The sequence below is a fragment of the Tursiops truncatus genome, chromosome 15, assembly GCF_011762595.2.
Source record: "Tursiops truncatus isolate mTurTru1 chromosome 15, mTurTru1.mat.Y, whole genome shotgun sequence".
In the NCBI taxonomy this organism is placed as follows: domain Eukaryota; kingdom Metazoa; phylum Chordata; class Mammalia; order Artiodactyla; family Delphinidae; genus Tursiops; species Tursiops truncatus.
The window spans coordinates 21,949,050-21,964,319 of NC_047048.1; the positions used below are offsets into that span (position 1 = coordinate 21,949,050).

The following is a 15,270-nucleotide window of genomic DNA, read 5'->3' on the forward strand; positions in this document are numbered from 1 at the left end:
GTAACCACACAAGAAACAGTCATGGAGGATAACCCAGAAGATGGGGCCTACATAAAAGGACTCTTCTTAGAAGGCGCCCGTTGGGATAGGGAAACGATGCAGATCGGGGAGTCTCTCCCCAGAATCCTCTATGACCCATTGCCCATTATTTGGCTGAAACCTGGGGAAAATGCAATGTTTCTGCATCAGAACATTTATGTGTGTCCAGTCTACAAAACAAGTGCCCGAAGAGGTATCCTCTCCACCACAGGCCACTCCACCAACTATGTCCTATCCATTGAACTCCCAACCGACAGGCCCCAGAAGCACTGGGTAAACCGAGGAGTAGCCTCACTGTGCCAGCTAGATAACTGATGGCATCTGTCTCAACAGAGAAAATAAAAGGAACTTCATTCTTTTTTTTTTTTTTTTTAAAGAAGGTGTTGGGGGTAGAAGTTTAGTACTTTATTTATTTATTTTTGCTGTGTTGGGTCTTCGTTTCTGCGCGAGGGCTTTCTCTAGTTGTGGCAAGCGGGGGCCAGTCTTCATTGCGTTGCGCGGGCCTCTCACTATCGCGGCCTCTCTTGTTGCGGAGCACAGGCTCCAGACGCGCAGGCTCAGTAGTTGTGGCTCACGGGCCTAGTTGCTCCGCGGCATGTGGGATCCTCCCAGACCAGGGCTCGAACCCGTGTCCCCTGCATTAGCAGGCAGATTCTCAACCACTGCACCACCAGGGAAGCCCAGGAACTTCATTCTTGACTGAAATCTAGCTTTCCTTTCTTGATAGTCACATGGGATGATGACGATGATGATGATAACCGTTATATTAATGGAGCACTTGCTATGAGCCAGGTATTTTAGAGCATTCCTATAAAGTGGGTTATTATCCTTATTTTATGGCTGCAGAAACCATGATATAGAGAAAGCAATATTTTCCAAATCAGATAGCTACTAAAATAGTGGAGCCTAGATTTGAACACAGGCAGTGGGACTCTTCAACCTAGACCTTTAGTCATGTGGCTAAGCTGCCTGGTGGGTTTTTTGGTTTTTTTTTTTTCCTATTATTTTGCCGTAACTGTCACTGATCTTTAAGTGCTTCTCTCCTAGTCTATTCACATGGGCTAACATTAGGGCTTCTCATAGGTTGAAAGATGCTTGGCCCACTTTTACTTTTTAAAGGCTCTTGATATATTTAAAATGTACTTCTCACAACAATCTTATGCGGTATTATCGTTATGTCCATTTCAGTGATGCAGAGATGGAGGCTTAGAAAAGTAACTAGCTCAATTTTACAGCTAGCCAGTGGTAGAACTGGGACCCCAATTCTTCTCCACTAGCCTACACAGGTGGGCAGAAATTTCAGGAAGAAAGGAGACGCGAGAGAACCATTATTTGTTGCTTGCCATGGTTTGTCCCTGGGCCTTTAGATATCTTGCTTGTCCCTATGTTGGATATGATTGTCTCCCCCTCTAGAGGTTCAAGGAGACTAACTTGCCTACAATCATCCAGCTCTTTCACATTGAAAAGCCAGGTTTTGAGCCAAGGTCTATCTGGCTCTAGAACCTGTGCAGTTTTCACTGCTTCACGCTGCCTCCTTGCTGAGGACTTCACTATATTGTGATGTAGAATCTTAGAAGAGATGCGTAGTTCCAACAACCATGTCCAAGAAATTTCTAGTTTATCACTGTTTCTCCCCAGGGCCAGCTGGAAGAGAATCCTGAGGGAGATAAAAATCAAATCCTTGATATATTCTCAACCAACTCTCTCTTGTGGCTCTTTGGCTCTAAATGGCTACTTCTAGGGCATTCCCTTGGTCAGTCCATAGATGAGCAAAGACATAAGGCTTTTTGGGAATCTTAATGTGTCTGGCCTGGCTTCCCTGCCTCTTCACTAGAAGAAATGTCCTGACTTGGGGTCTTTGATTTTTCTTAAATGAAGCTTCTGAGAACCACATAAACATATTCCAGAAAACTTGTTTCTTCATGGGAATGTGGAGCCAATCAAATTCTGATTGAGGACTCTGAATTCTGAGATCAGCAAATCATCTAATTGATCCTAAGTGCAAAAGGGGAGTTCTCCAAATCTTGCCTGGGGCTGATAAAGAGACAGTGAGGTGGAGCCACTCTCTTCCAGCTCCAAGTAGGTAGCTTAAAAGCTGTTTCTCGAAGAAACATAACTTTTTCCAATAGAGGAAAGACAATCAGAATTAATAGATAGCTGGAACTGCCTTACTCTCTATTATTCCAAATAGATTGCTAAGCCATGTGAGATGGAAAGACGGTCAGGATCCCAAATCCCTGAATCTTCGACTGGCTAGGTAAGTCAGATTGTAAGCTATGAGGCAGTGAGAAGGTTGCTAAGAGAACTGAATTTCTCTTACAGTTATCTAACTCCACCTTCAGCGGCAAAAGCTGAGGGAGGCAGGGACTGTTTCGTTCCTCAGGGGTCAAGGGACAGGATGTTCCTGTACGATGGATTAAATTTTTGTAACTTAAAAAATTTCCCTCAATTCAAAAGATTCCCCTAAATTTAAGGTCATTTTCTGTTGGGGTCCATGTGTTAATTAATGTCTCTCCCCCTCACCCCCAGGAGAGAGCAGTAGGTTCTTCAGGAGTCCTGGTGAATTAGAGGCTGGGGCCCTGGGGCAGAGATGGCCAGAGATCAGCTCCGAGAGAAGCTGTAGGCCCTGCCTAGAAATACCTCAGCAGATGACATCAGACAAACCTTGTCGCCAAGCTAGTCCTTGCTCTTTAAAAATCTAGCTGTTGAGTAAATAGTTTTCAGTCCTTGTCAGCATTGGAAGAAAACTTCATTGAAAGAGGGGATGTAGGGGATACCTTTAAAAGACCAAAGAAGGAGATTTTATAGGGTTGGAGAGAAAATGAAAAGAAAAAAATATAAACAAATAGGTTTCATGGAAAGTTTGGCAGGAAATTATGTTTCTGTGTAATAGAATATGCATCTTTGCAAAGGAGGCTAGGCATATAAAATGCACATTTAGGGAAGATTCCTGGCACACAGAAGGTACTTAGAGGTTAGCTAGCATTAGATGGACTTCCATTTTGGAAGAGTCTGGGTAGGAAGGATGGTTTCTAACCCCTACAGCGTAAAACAAAAATTGCATATTCAAAATCACCTTGAATTACTTAGAAAGGGACAATGATGGAGACAGCAAGTCATGTTTCACTCAGTTCAGCACAGCCAGTTTTTCCTCCAATGTAAGAACAGGTCAGTGTTTCATTGATTGACCACCAGATAAAGCAGTTGGCTTGAGTTCACAGGCCTTATATTGCTTTAGAAATACTTACCTTTAAACATCAGAACCACCTCTTGGTAGGGAAATGCTTCCACAATGAGATCAGATAGGAGAGTGACTGATGGAATAGCAGACTGATGTCTCCTAATTGAAGCGAGGCTGGGGTATGTGCTCACCGAATGGCCATGGAGGGGCCGACATGCCTGCCAGCACATGTACATTTCTCTCTCTCCATCAAAGGCCTATAGCTGCATTTGTGTTAAATATGTACATGCTATATCTCTACTGACACAGTATGATATTTGCTCTCCATGTCACTGCCAAACCCTGTAATACTTACTTATCCTGAGCATGAAAAGGTATGTTCCTGCTCACAGGAACGGGTTTTGAAATTGAAATATACATGTTTTAAATTAGAGAATCTGTGTGAATCCTAAATCTAGGTATGGGCAGGAAGTTATCAGCTGCTGCTTTTGAGGATCACAAGGCCATTCTGGGAAAACAGCAGAGAGAGACCAAAATCACTAGAGATTTTTCTTTATTGGTGATTACCCAGCCCCTTTGGAGGCAAGAGGGAAGGATGCTGACATACAAATGAACTGCCATGGGAATCTCACCTGTATCCACACATGCAGGGGTGTAAGTCCTTTATGTTTTGATCTCTACTTGTCCCATTTCAGTCTGGATATAATTTGAAAGCCAGCTTAGCTCTTGTACTTCCTAATTATGTTAATGTAAAATTCTCATAATGAATGCAGTATGAGTTTCTAGTGAGCCTTTCAGATCCTAAGTGTATCCAAAGTAATTATAGGCTTTAAGACAAACTAAACATATGCATTTACCTAAGACATGAACTTTTGTGTATGTGTATGTCTGGGGCAGAGATGGGTCTCATATAAAATTTCAGTGAAAAACCACGATTGATCCAATGATGCGCTTTTTAAGGGGAGTTGTTTATGTGGAAATTGGAAGTGTCAGAAGACAACAAAGCACACACAAAAAACCCACTTTTAAGCAAATGTATAACTTGAAAAAAAAAAAGCCTAAAAATATTCTGAGGGGTGGTATATAGTTTAATAGTAGCCATGAGAACTTCCAGCAACTGGCTAATTTCTTCATATCAGCTGGCACGTGTGGTGATCGGCATTCCCTTGAAGAGCTTTGTCACCTTTCAGTCTTCTGCCCACAGGCCTTAGTCTTGTTTCCAGATGATGCTTCAGTGAGGATATAAGGTCCATGACCTCTAGGGTTAGTGCTGTCCACTCAGGCAGCAAGATCCTGACAAACTGTAGTGATGTGTGAGCACATGCCATGGGGTGAGTACCAGTATTTTGAAGGTTTTAAGAAGATATTTGGATTTTTGCTCCCAATCAAGAAGAGCTTTGTTGTCTGGTTTACATTTAAGACCTAGTTGGCTCATCATTCTCAGAAAAAAACTTTTTTTCTGGGTTAGGAAACTTCATCGTGAGACTTGAGATATACTGGTTTGGCAAATTTCCTCAATTTCTCCTGGCTTCGAAGTCCCCGGCCTCGTAGTGGGGCAAGGCCCATAGGAGGTAGATGAATCTGAATAATAATAATAATATTAAGAATTATATTCATTGCAGCAGCTTATATTCACTGAAGATTTACTAAGTACCATGCTCTCTGCTAAGTGCTAACTCTATACTGGCTCATGATTCCTTATAGTCCTTATACACATTAATCCTCAATATAATCTCATAGAGAATTATTATTCTAATATTCACAGATGAGAAAATGGAGGTTCAGGTTAAATAACTTGCTCAAGATTATACACTAAGTGATAGAACCAGGATTTGAACCCAGATCTGTATGATTCCAAAGCTTGTGCTCTTCTTTGCCATATTTCCTGCATGGAGGAAAAAACCACAGATCACACAGTGAGATGAGAGTCCAAAGAAGGTGAGGAAAAAAGTGTATACACAAAGATGTTCTTTGCATAGTGGAAAACTGGGCCCAACATAAATGTCTAGTGAAAGGGTGGGTGCTGGTTAAATTATGGCATATTCTTACAATAGGATACAATGCATCCATTTTAAAAGATATCCAAAAGAGAGGAAATAAAATAAATAGGCGATAAACAGTATGCCTAGGGTCCCATATACTTTAAGAACATGTACGTACGTGAGTATAGAAAAAAAGACTAAAAGGATATACTACCAAACTGTTAGGCTGAGCAAATACAATATAAAATTGCTGTTTTTGTAGGTCAAGAGTAGAATACTGGCGATTTCATATGGTCCAACTCAACAGTTATAGCGGTCATTTCCACAGGGTGAGAATTTTTGACAATTTTCACTTTCTACCTTATGCATTCCTTTAATATTTGAATTTTATTCTTTCTTTAACAATAAACCTGTGTTTTACAATAAGGAAAATAAAAATATTTCCATAAAAAAGGTGAAAGTCAGAAGAGAAAGCTATGTAAATGTGAGCTGGCTTTCCCTTCCATATAAGGGAAAGTTGTTCAAGTAGGAGAAATCAGGCATTCATTGACATTTTAGTCTGTTGTGATGGGCTGGTGGCCACGCAAGGGTAGCTTATTTCCAACATGCCTGCTACGGTAGCTCTAGACTTCTCAGCAAACACTAGCCCTCTTGGTACACATTCTTGGAAATAACTGGGTTGACAAGGATAAGTACACACCACATGTTAACTGGAGTCACACTTACTGGCCTTGGATAAGGAATCTGGTAATGTAGTCCAATTTCAATCCTGGCTGTGCACTCATCTATACACTGTTTAATCAGGTCTGTGTCTGTAAGCTATTAAAAGGGAAAAAATAGGTGAGATTGTTAGCATCTTTCCAATGCTACATAAAGTATAGGTACACATTTTCTTAAACTTTTTTCAGTTCATTAGCCACTAAATTAAATATTGGTAATTTAAAAAATCAAAAGCAATTTAGCATAAAATTTCCCATGGATTTAACTTTTAAAAATTATTGAGGTAGATAATACAAGCACATGGTAAAAATAATTCAAATAATACAAAAGGATATAATGTAAAACAAAGTCTCCCTCTTCTTCCTGTCTCCACAGTTCCCCTTCTCAGAGACAACAATTATCAGAAGTTTCTTGTTTGTTCTTCCAGGGATATTCTATGCATATATAAGTATACCTCTGTAAACTTAGCATTTCTACTTATAAAACTGAAAGTTCTGAACCTTGCCTTTTCACTAACAACTTGAAGCTCCTTCTGTATTTACACATACAGAGCTGCCTCATTCTTTTTAACAGCTGCACAAAATTCCAACATAAGGCTGTATTATAATTTAACCAATCTTCTACTGATGGACATTTAGGTTATTTCCAATCTTTTGCCATTATAAACAGTGGATCCCTCTAAAACTTTTTTTGGCTCACATGCAAATATATTTGAAAGATCATTTCCTAGAGAGAGAACTGCTAGGTTAAAGGGTTCATGCTTTTTTAATTCTCACAGATATTCCCTGTAGATTCAAATTACCCTCTAAGAGGCTGTACCGATTTACATTCCTAAGAGCAATCCATAAATTATATTCCCACCAACAATGAACAACAGTGCTTCTTCATATCCTCCCCTTGTTGATCAAGTTACTTCCAAGTAACCCAATTATCAGCAAGTGCTGTCTAGAAACCCCGAGTAAGACATTGGAGAATGATCCACCTTCTATTTTGAACTGTAAACTGTCTTGCTCATTAGTGAGGAAAAGAAATGACATTTGAAATTTCAAAACAGTTAAATTGTGGTAGTCCAATTTCAAGTAAAGGAATGAAAAGTTCATTCTGAAAAACAGAAAGCCAGGTAGGAGAAGGGGAGAAACCGTTTCATTCCGAGGATGGAAAATGAGTCAACACATGCCTCTGCTAAGAGTTTGTAAGTGGGCCTCAAAGCAGAGCTGGGATTGCATCAGCCCCAGATGACACCCACAGTGAAGTCTGGGCCATCGTGGCTTGGAAATTCCAAGGGCATTCTGTCCTATGGTACCTCTTGGAGTAAAGTTCCAGAAACTGCAACACATAGAAAGAACCACAGCTGAGTCCCTTGGGACAGAGGCTCAGCTTTCTGACCTCTGTATTTCTCAGAAGCTATTGCTCTGATGTCCACCTTGGGAGTAGATTTCCATGTTCTCATTTGCTCATTAGGATTTAGACCAATTAATGAGATACCTTTGGGTTATTATTAAGCACTTATAGCAAGTGAGGTTACAAGAGACTACTTATGTCTACGTGAGGGATTAGGAAGAAAGAAACCCCTAATAAAGATGTGGTTAAGGGGGCTGAGGGCTTCTGGGGCTCCAGCTGTCCATTTGAACAAGTTGGGGTAGAGTTCTCCAAATCAGTCATTCAGAGGCTGCCTGCATGATTCTGCCATATCCACAACTACCTATACTAATATTAAACTTTTTCTTTAAGTGGACTCTCTAAGCACAGTACTTGCAAAATTATCTGATACTGTTTTCTTTCTAATACATGGTAAAACAAGTATGTATTTTATTTTATTTATTTATTTATTTATTTGTGGTACGCGGGCCTCTCACCGTTGTGGCCTCTCCCGTTGCGGAGCACAGGCTCCGGACGCGCAGGCTCAGCGGCCATGGCTCACGGGCCCAGCCGCTCCGCGGCATGTGGGATCCTCCCGGACCAGGGCACGAACCCGCGTCCCCTGCATCGGCAGGCGGACTCTCAACCACTGCGCCACCAGGGAAGCCCCGGGAAACTTTATGGAGTTAAATTTTTTTAATCCTGTTGATGATGGGGAGGCTCAGTATGTTTGATGGTAGGGGGTGTTTGGGAAATCTCTGTACCTCCCGCTTGATTTGGTTGTAAACCTAAAACTGCTCTAAAAAAGTTTTATTTTTAATCCTTATGGTATTATGTTTGGAAAAAAAAGTGGTTATCTTCACCGATTATCTAAAGTAGTAGTAGTAACAATAATAATAACCACCACCAGCTTTTTTTTTTTTTTTTTTTTTTTGGTTACGCGGGCCTCTCACCGTTGTGGCCTCTCCCGTTGCAGAGCACAGGCTCCGGACGCGCAGGCTCAGCGGCCATGGCTCACGGGCCCAGCCGCTCCGCGGCATGTGGGATCCTCCCGGACCGGGGCACGAACCCGTGTCCCCTGCGTCAGCAGGTGGACTCTCAACCACTGCGCCACCAGGGAAGTCCCAGTATTTTATAAATTTATTTATTTTATTTATTTTTGGCTGTGTTGGGTCTCCGTTGCTGCACACGGGCTTTGTCTAGTTGCGGCAAGCAGCAGCCACTCTTCGTTCAGGCATGCAGGCTTCTCATTGTGGTGGCTTCTCTTGTTGCGGCGCACAGGCTCTAGGCACGCGGGCTTCACCACTGGCAAATACACCACCTCCCTCTGGCTCACAACACATTGGGCCAATTCAAGCAGAGGCAAATGAAGGATTATTATTGCCTTAACTGAAAACCCAAAGGGTCTTGGGCAGTAGTTAGGTGAGTGAACCTGCAAAGGTTTACTGGGCACATACTACTATGATATCCCCAGCACCAGACTAGACACTGTGAGGTCATGGTCCCTGCCTTCAACTATCAAGGATATTACCTTGGCAGAACAACTCTGACGCAATGGTATATAATCAACAAGGGCAATGACTGCTACAGACTGCTATCTAGATTCCTATATAGCGGAGTAGCTGGCCATCATGGGGTCGGGTGAGGGCAGAGAACTTGAGGAAGACTTCCTGGAGAAGATCAACTGAATCAAAGTATTTGTAAATGCTCAGTAATTTAGTGACAACCACAAGGCAGGGCCCATGACATATACTAGAAAAGGATAAGAAACTGTCTATGTGCTCAAGGAACTGACAATCTGGTTACGGAGACCATACCAACATAAATGAAACAAACAAGAAAAAAAAAAGAGAATATCACCAACTAATTAGGAGTAGGTATAGCTCAGTGGTCTGCAAAATTTTTGATCATATACTTCTTTCAATAAAAAGTTTCTGAGCCCTGAGAATTCCCTGGTGGTCCAGTGGTTAGGACTTGGCACTTTCACTGCTGTGGCCTGGGTTCAATCCCTGGTCAGGGAACTAAGATCCCACGAGCCACACAGTGTGGCCAAAAAAAAAAAAAATTTCTGAGCCCCATATGTGTATTTATAAGTTTATTAAATATAGTAATAATTCCATTATAAATATATATATAATAGACATTATTAAAAGAGCGATAAAAATAAATAGAAACAGCACTTACAATATTTTACTTCTATTCCTCAAAGGACTATTTCAGGACCTTAGGGGGTACATACACTCTGATGTGGTATGCATGGTCTATGGTAAGAGCAGAAAAAGTCCACAAGCAGGTTGGTATTAAAAGCAGGGAGACTTCAGGGATTATGAGAAGGGAAGGATATTGTAGATCGAGACGGTTTCTTGTATAGCACTACCCCAATTGTAATTTTACATTTCTATCTAACTCTGAAACATCTTTCAGGGACCCTGTCTCAGTTTTGCTCAGTTATATCCCTGATGTCTAGTCTGGTGTTTGGAACATGGTAGACACTCAGCTACTTGCTGAATGAAAGAATGAGAGCAATGGGTCACAAAATAGTGGCAGGAGCTATGACAGAAATGGGAAAGCTGGGAAGGGGAGGTGTTCTTGTGGAAAGATGAGTTCTGCTTTGGGCTACTATGCTTGTGGTGAGTTCCTGCAGGTGGCTGATGACAGGTCAAGATATGGGATCTGGAACCATGGTGCCTGGGCCTCTCAGGGCAGAGGGCTGACCTTCAGAGGACGCTTACAGCTGGTAGGAGTGTGTGTGAAGAAGACAGGGCAGAAAAGGAGACTGAGATGGGGTCAGAGAGGGAAAAGTAAAGAGAGTAAATTGTCAGGAAGTTTCACGAAGTGAACAGTGACAGTGCTGAATCCATGAGATCAATGAGAAAGAGGCAAGAAAAGTCAGGAGCTGAAAGCCGCCTTCCATGCTTAGGGCCAGGCAGTCTTCCTAAGGAGCTGACAGCTAGATGCTTTATGGTTTGTCGAGTCAAGCCTCCTGGAATGGTTTTTGGCTCCCTGGTGTCTGGGTTCAACTAGCAAATGGAGGCACTATTTTACCCAATTTTGAGGTCCCAAAGAGCAAAGTCTCTCTGCTAGCCAGAGGCTTGAGTTCAAAGCCAAGTTATGAAGGGAACCCCATCTTAAACCTGTTCTCTTCCCTCTGAATGGGTTTATACTTGGAGGCTCTGAATAGCTTATGAATTGAAAAAAAAACCAAATTTAACTGCGCACCTCCTGTGGGAGTGGCTGACAATAGGCACAGCGTGTGAGGAACCTATCCTACCCTGAAAATTCTCACTGGCCTGACTCAGGTCACCTGGCTCATGGGCTCTTCTGAAGATGCTGAGCCACTTACCCGCTGGACTGAGACCTGCCAAGAGCGAAGAGAGAAGCCCGGGTTGGGCAAGCCCGCTAGGCTGTGCCTCTGCCCCTTCCTGCTCCACACTCCGTCACTTGTGCTGCTCAGTCCTCTCAACTTTAGGACAGAGAAGAAATGAACAAGCACCACAAGAAATTGCTCTCCTCCTTGCAGTCTCCAGCTAGAACCTACTTACATTTTTGTTTTTCTGAAACAGTGTTCTGGCTTCATTTAATATGTACTGTTTCTCTTTAATGGTGTCTTCCATCTGCCCTGATGCAGCCTGCCATTTCCTCGCAAGCCTGAAAATTCTGCGGTAGAGGCCAAGAACTTCTTGTCGTGTTGCCGTTGTCATCTTCCGACCCACCAAAATAGAAGAGGAAAAATTTGCATAAAAATTCAATTTGACAGTAGGCAGGGAGGCAGCTGTACATTTTTAAAAATCAAGCTCTTTAATTAGTCTAGAAATAACTGCTCTTTCTGAACAGATCTGTTTGCTGGCATTGCCAGAACGGTGTTATTATGAATACCAGCGTCTCCGAGATGGCCTTGTACGTCATCCCATGGTTAAAGGTCGCTCAGCCTTGCTGTTTGCCATGATGGCCACTTTTATGACCATGACAAAACCAAAATGCACATTTAGTGTTCTTTAAACCAGTATATTCTTTGCCAGAATATCTTAGGAATGATGCTTTTAGTGTATATTCTGGTAAAATTACATCACTAACCTGAGTGCATAGGAGAAGCCACATTTTGAGTAACTGAATTTTCTAGTTAAATGTGAACTTGAGTTTAATGCAGGGATTGCAAACTCAAGTGCCTCTGGAGCCTGGCAGGTAACAAAATGAGGAAAACCGGCTGGGTAGGGACAGTGGCCAACTAGAGAAGATGTACCCCCTTGAAAGGGGACAGTTGCTACTCTGCCCCAGCCAGCTGCTGTCATGTAGAATTGAGGGCCTAAGGGTGCCAGATTTCCTGATAGCTTAACAATAGGTGGCAGTCGAGATTTTTAAAATATGAAACTTCAAAAAAGACCTTAATTCCTTATTTTTTTTTTTTTTTTTTTTTTTTTTTTTTTTTGCGGTACGCCGGCCTCTCACTGTTGTGGCCTCCGCCGGTGCGGAGCACAGGCTCCGGACGCGCATGCTCAGCGGCCATGGCCCACGGGCCCAGCAGCTCCGCGGCATGTGGGATCTTCTCGAACCGGGGCACGAACCCGCGTCCCCTGCATCGGCAGGCGGACCCTCAACCACTGCGCCACCAGGGAAGCCCGAGTAATTCCTTATTTTTGAAAATGTGAGTACCAAACATAAAATGAATCTGCAGGCTCAATTCCACCCAGAGTTTGTCAGGTTGCAAACTGTTTTTTAGTTCATCATAACCTTGTCGAAAATATTTCTCAAAATTGTTGGTCTACTTCCTTGTCCACATAAGAACTGTATAATAAGTACAACTGAAAATCTCTCTGATGACTGAAGATCTTGTGGCCCCTCCGGGATTTGACTGCAGGACTTCAACAGGACTGGGGGAAAAAGAGACTCCACTCTTGGAGGGCACACACAATGTAGTGTCAGCATCAGGACCTAGGGAAAGGAGCAGTGACCCAATAGGAGACTGAACCAAACCTACCTGCTTGTGTTGGAGGGTCTCCTGCAGAGGTGGGGGACAGCTGTGGCTCACCCCAAGGACAAGAACATTAGCAGCAGAAGTTCTGGGAAGTACTCCTTGGCGTGAGCCCTCCCAGAGTCCACCATTAGCCCCATCAAAGAGCCTGTAGGCTCCAGTGCTGGGTCTCCTCAGGCCAAACAACCAACAGGGAGGGAACTCAGCCCCACTCATCAGCAGACAAGCGGATTAAAGTTTTACTGAGCTCTGCCCACCAGAGCAACACCCAGCTGTACCCACCACTAGTCCCTCCCATCAGGAAGGTTGCACAAGCCTCTTAGATAGCCTCATCCACCAGAAGCAAGAAGATCTGCAATCCTGCAGCCTGGAGGATGTAAACCACATTCTCAGAAAGACAGACAAAATGAAAAGGCAGAGGACTATATACCAGATGAAGGAATAAGATAAAACCCCAGAAAAACAGCTAAATGAAGTGGAGATAGGCAACCTTCCAGAAAAAGAATTCAGAATAATGATAGTGAAGATGATCCAGGACCTCGGAAACAGAATAGAGGCAGAGATCCAGAAGATGCAGGAAATGTTTAACAAAGACCTAGAAGAATTAAAGAACAAACAAACAGAGATGAACATTACAATAATAAAAATTTTAAAAAATAGACTAAAAGGAATCAATAGCAGAACAGCTGAGGCAGAAGAACGGATAAGTGACCTGGAAGACAGAATGGTGGAATTCACTGCCGCAGAACAGAATAAAGAAAAAAGAATTAAAAGAACTGAAGACAGCATAAGAGACCTCTGGGACAACATTAAACACACTAACATTAGCATTATAGAGGTCCCAGAAGGAAAAGAGAGAGGGAAAGGACCCGAGGAAATATTTGAAGAGATTATAGTTGAAAACTTCCCTAACATGGGAAAGGAAATAGCCACCCAAGTCCAGGAAGTGCAGAGAGTCCCAGGCAGGATAAACCCAAGGAGAAACATGCCGAGACATGTAGTAATCAAATAGACAAAAATTAAAGAAAAATTATTAAAACAAGGGAAAAATGACAACATACAAGGGAACTCCCATAAAGTTAACAGCTGATTACTCAGACGAAACTCTACAAGCCAGAAGGGAGTGGCACAATATATTTAAAGTGATGAAAGGGAAGAACATACAACCAAGATTACTCTACTGGCAAGGATCTCATTCAGATTCAATGGAGAAATCAAAAGCTTTACAGACAAGCAAAAGCTAAGAGAATTCAGCACCACCAAACCAGCTCTACAACAAATGCTAAAGGAACTTCTCTAAGTGGGAAACACAAGGGAAGAAAAGGACCTACAAAAAAAAACCTAAAACAATTAAGAAAGTGGTAATAGGAACATACATATCGATATTTACCTTACATGTGAATGGATTAAATGCTCCAACAAAAAGACACAGGCTGGGGATTCCCTGGTGGCACTGTGGTTGAAAGTCCGCCTGCCAATGCAGGGGACACGGGTTCATGCCCCGGTCCGGGAAGATCCCACATGCCATGGAGCGGCTGGGCCTGTGAGCCATGGCCGCTGAGCCTGTGTGTCCGGAGCCTCTGCTCCGCAACGGGAGAGGCCACAACGGTGAGAGGCCTGCGTACCGCAAAAAAAAAAAAAAAAAAGACACAGGCTCACTGATTGGGTACAAAAAGAAGATCCATATATATGCTGTCTACAAGAGACCCACTTCAGACCTAGGGACACATACAGACTGAAAGTGAGGGGATGGAAAAAGACATTCCATGCAAATGGAAATCAAAAGAAAGCTGGAGTAGCAATACTCATATCAGACAAAGTAGACTTTAAAATAAAGAGTCTTACAAGAGACAAGGAAGGACACTACATAATGATCAAGGGATCAATCCAAGAAGAAGATAAAACAATTATAGATACACACGCACCCAACATCGGAGCACCTCAATACGAGTGTTAACAGCCATAAAAGAGGAAATCGACAGTAACACAATAGTGGGGGGCTTTAACACCTCACTTACACCAATGGACAGATCATCCAGACAGAAAATTAATAAGGAAACAGAAGCTTTAAATGACACAATAGACCAGATAGATTTAATTGATACTTATAGGACATTCCATCCAAAAACAGCAGATAACATTTTCTTCTCAAGTGCACATGGAACATTCTCCAGGATAGATCACATTTTGGGTCACAAATCAAGTCTTGGTAAATTTAAGAAAATTGAAATCATATCAAGCATCTTTTCCAACCACAATGCTATGAGATTAGAAATAAATTACAGGGAAATAAAACGTAAAAAACACAAACACGTGGAGGCTAAACAATACATTATTAAATAACCAGGAGATCACTGAAGAAATCATAGAGGAAATCAAAACAATGCCTAGAAACAAATGACAACGAAACACAATGATCCAAAACTTACGGGATGCAACAAAAGCAGTTCTAAGAGGAAAGTTTATAGCAGTACAATCCTACCTCAAGAAACAAGAAAAATCTCAAATAAACAATCTAACCTTACACCTAAAGGAACCAGAGAAAGTAAAACAAACAAAGCCCAAAGTTAGTGGAAGGAAAGAAATTGTAAAGATCAGAGCAGAAATAAATGAAATAGAAGCAAAGAAAACAACAGCAAAGATCAATACAACTAAAAGCTGGTTCTCTGAGAAAAAACACAAAATTGATAAACCTTTAGCCAGATTCATCAAGAAAATGAGGGAGAGGACTCAAATCAATAACATTAGAAATGAAAAAGGAGAAGTTACAATGGACACTACAGAAATACAAAGCATCATAAGAGAGTACTACAAGCAACTCTATGCAAATAAAGTGGACAACCTGGAAGAAATGGACAAATTCTTAGAAAGGTATACCTTCCAAGACCGAACCAGGAAGAAATAGAAAAAATGAACAGACCAATCACAAGTAATGAAATTGAAACTGTGATTAAAAATCTCCCAACAAACAAAAGTCCAGGACCAGATGGCTTCACAGGTGAATTTTATCAAACATTTAG

At 42.0% G+C, this 15,270-nt stretch overlaps 2 protein-coding genes across 11 annotated transcripts in view; one reads left to right on the forward strand and one right to left on the reverse strand.

Moving 5' to 3' along the window:
- DNAH3 (dynein axonemal heavy chain 3) overlaps nt 1-4,285 on the forward strand; it is a 198,285-nt gene extending 194,000 nt beyond the window's left edge. The window contains exon 63 of the mRNA XM_033839481.2: nt 1-4,285. Coding sequence (XP_033695372.1) covers nt 1-354 — 354 coding nt within the window. The 3' untranslated portion in view covers nt 355-4,285.
- LYRM1 (LYR motif containing 1) overlaps nt 4,170-15,270 on the reverse strand; it is a 26,628-nt gene continuing 15,527 nt past the window's right edge. For 6 of the 10 annotated variants that reach the window (XM_033839203.2, XM_033839199.2, XM_073792246.1 and 3 more), the window contains 3 exons: nt 10,824-10,982; nt 5,929-6,021; nt 4,170-4,801 (listed from right to left, as the gene is read on the reverse strand). In XM_033839203.2, coding sequence (XP_033695094.1) covers nt 4,685-4,801; nt 5,929-6,021; nt 10,824-10,982 — 369 coding nt within the window. In that variant the 3' untranslated portion in view covers nt 4,170-4,684. Of the gene's footprint in view, nt 4,802-5,928; nt 6,022-10,823; nt 10,983-12,256; nt 13,625-15,270 lie in introns of those variants that run through there. The other 4 variants (XM_033839202.2, XM_073792247.1, XM_033839201.2 and 1 more) reach the window with 3 other exon arrangements.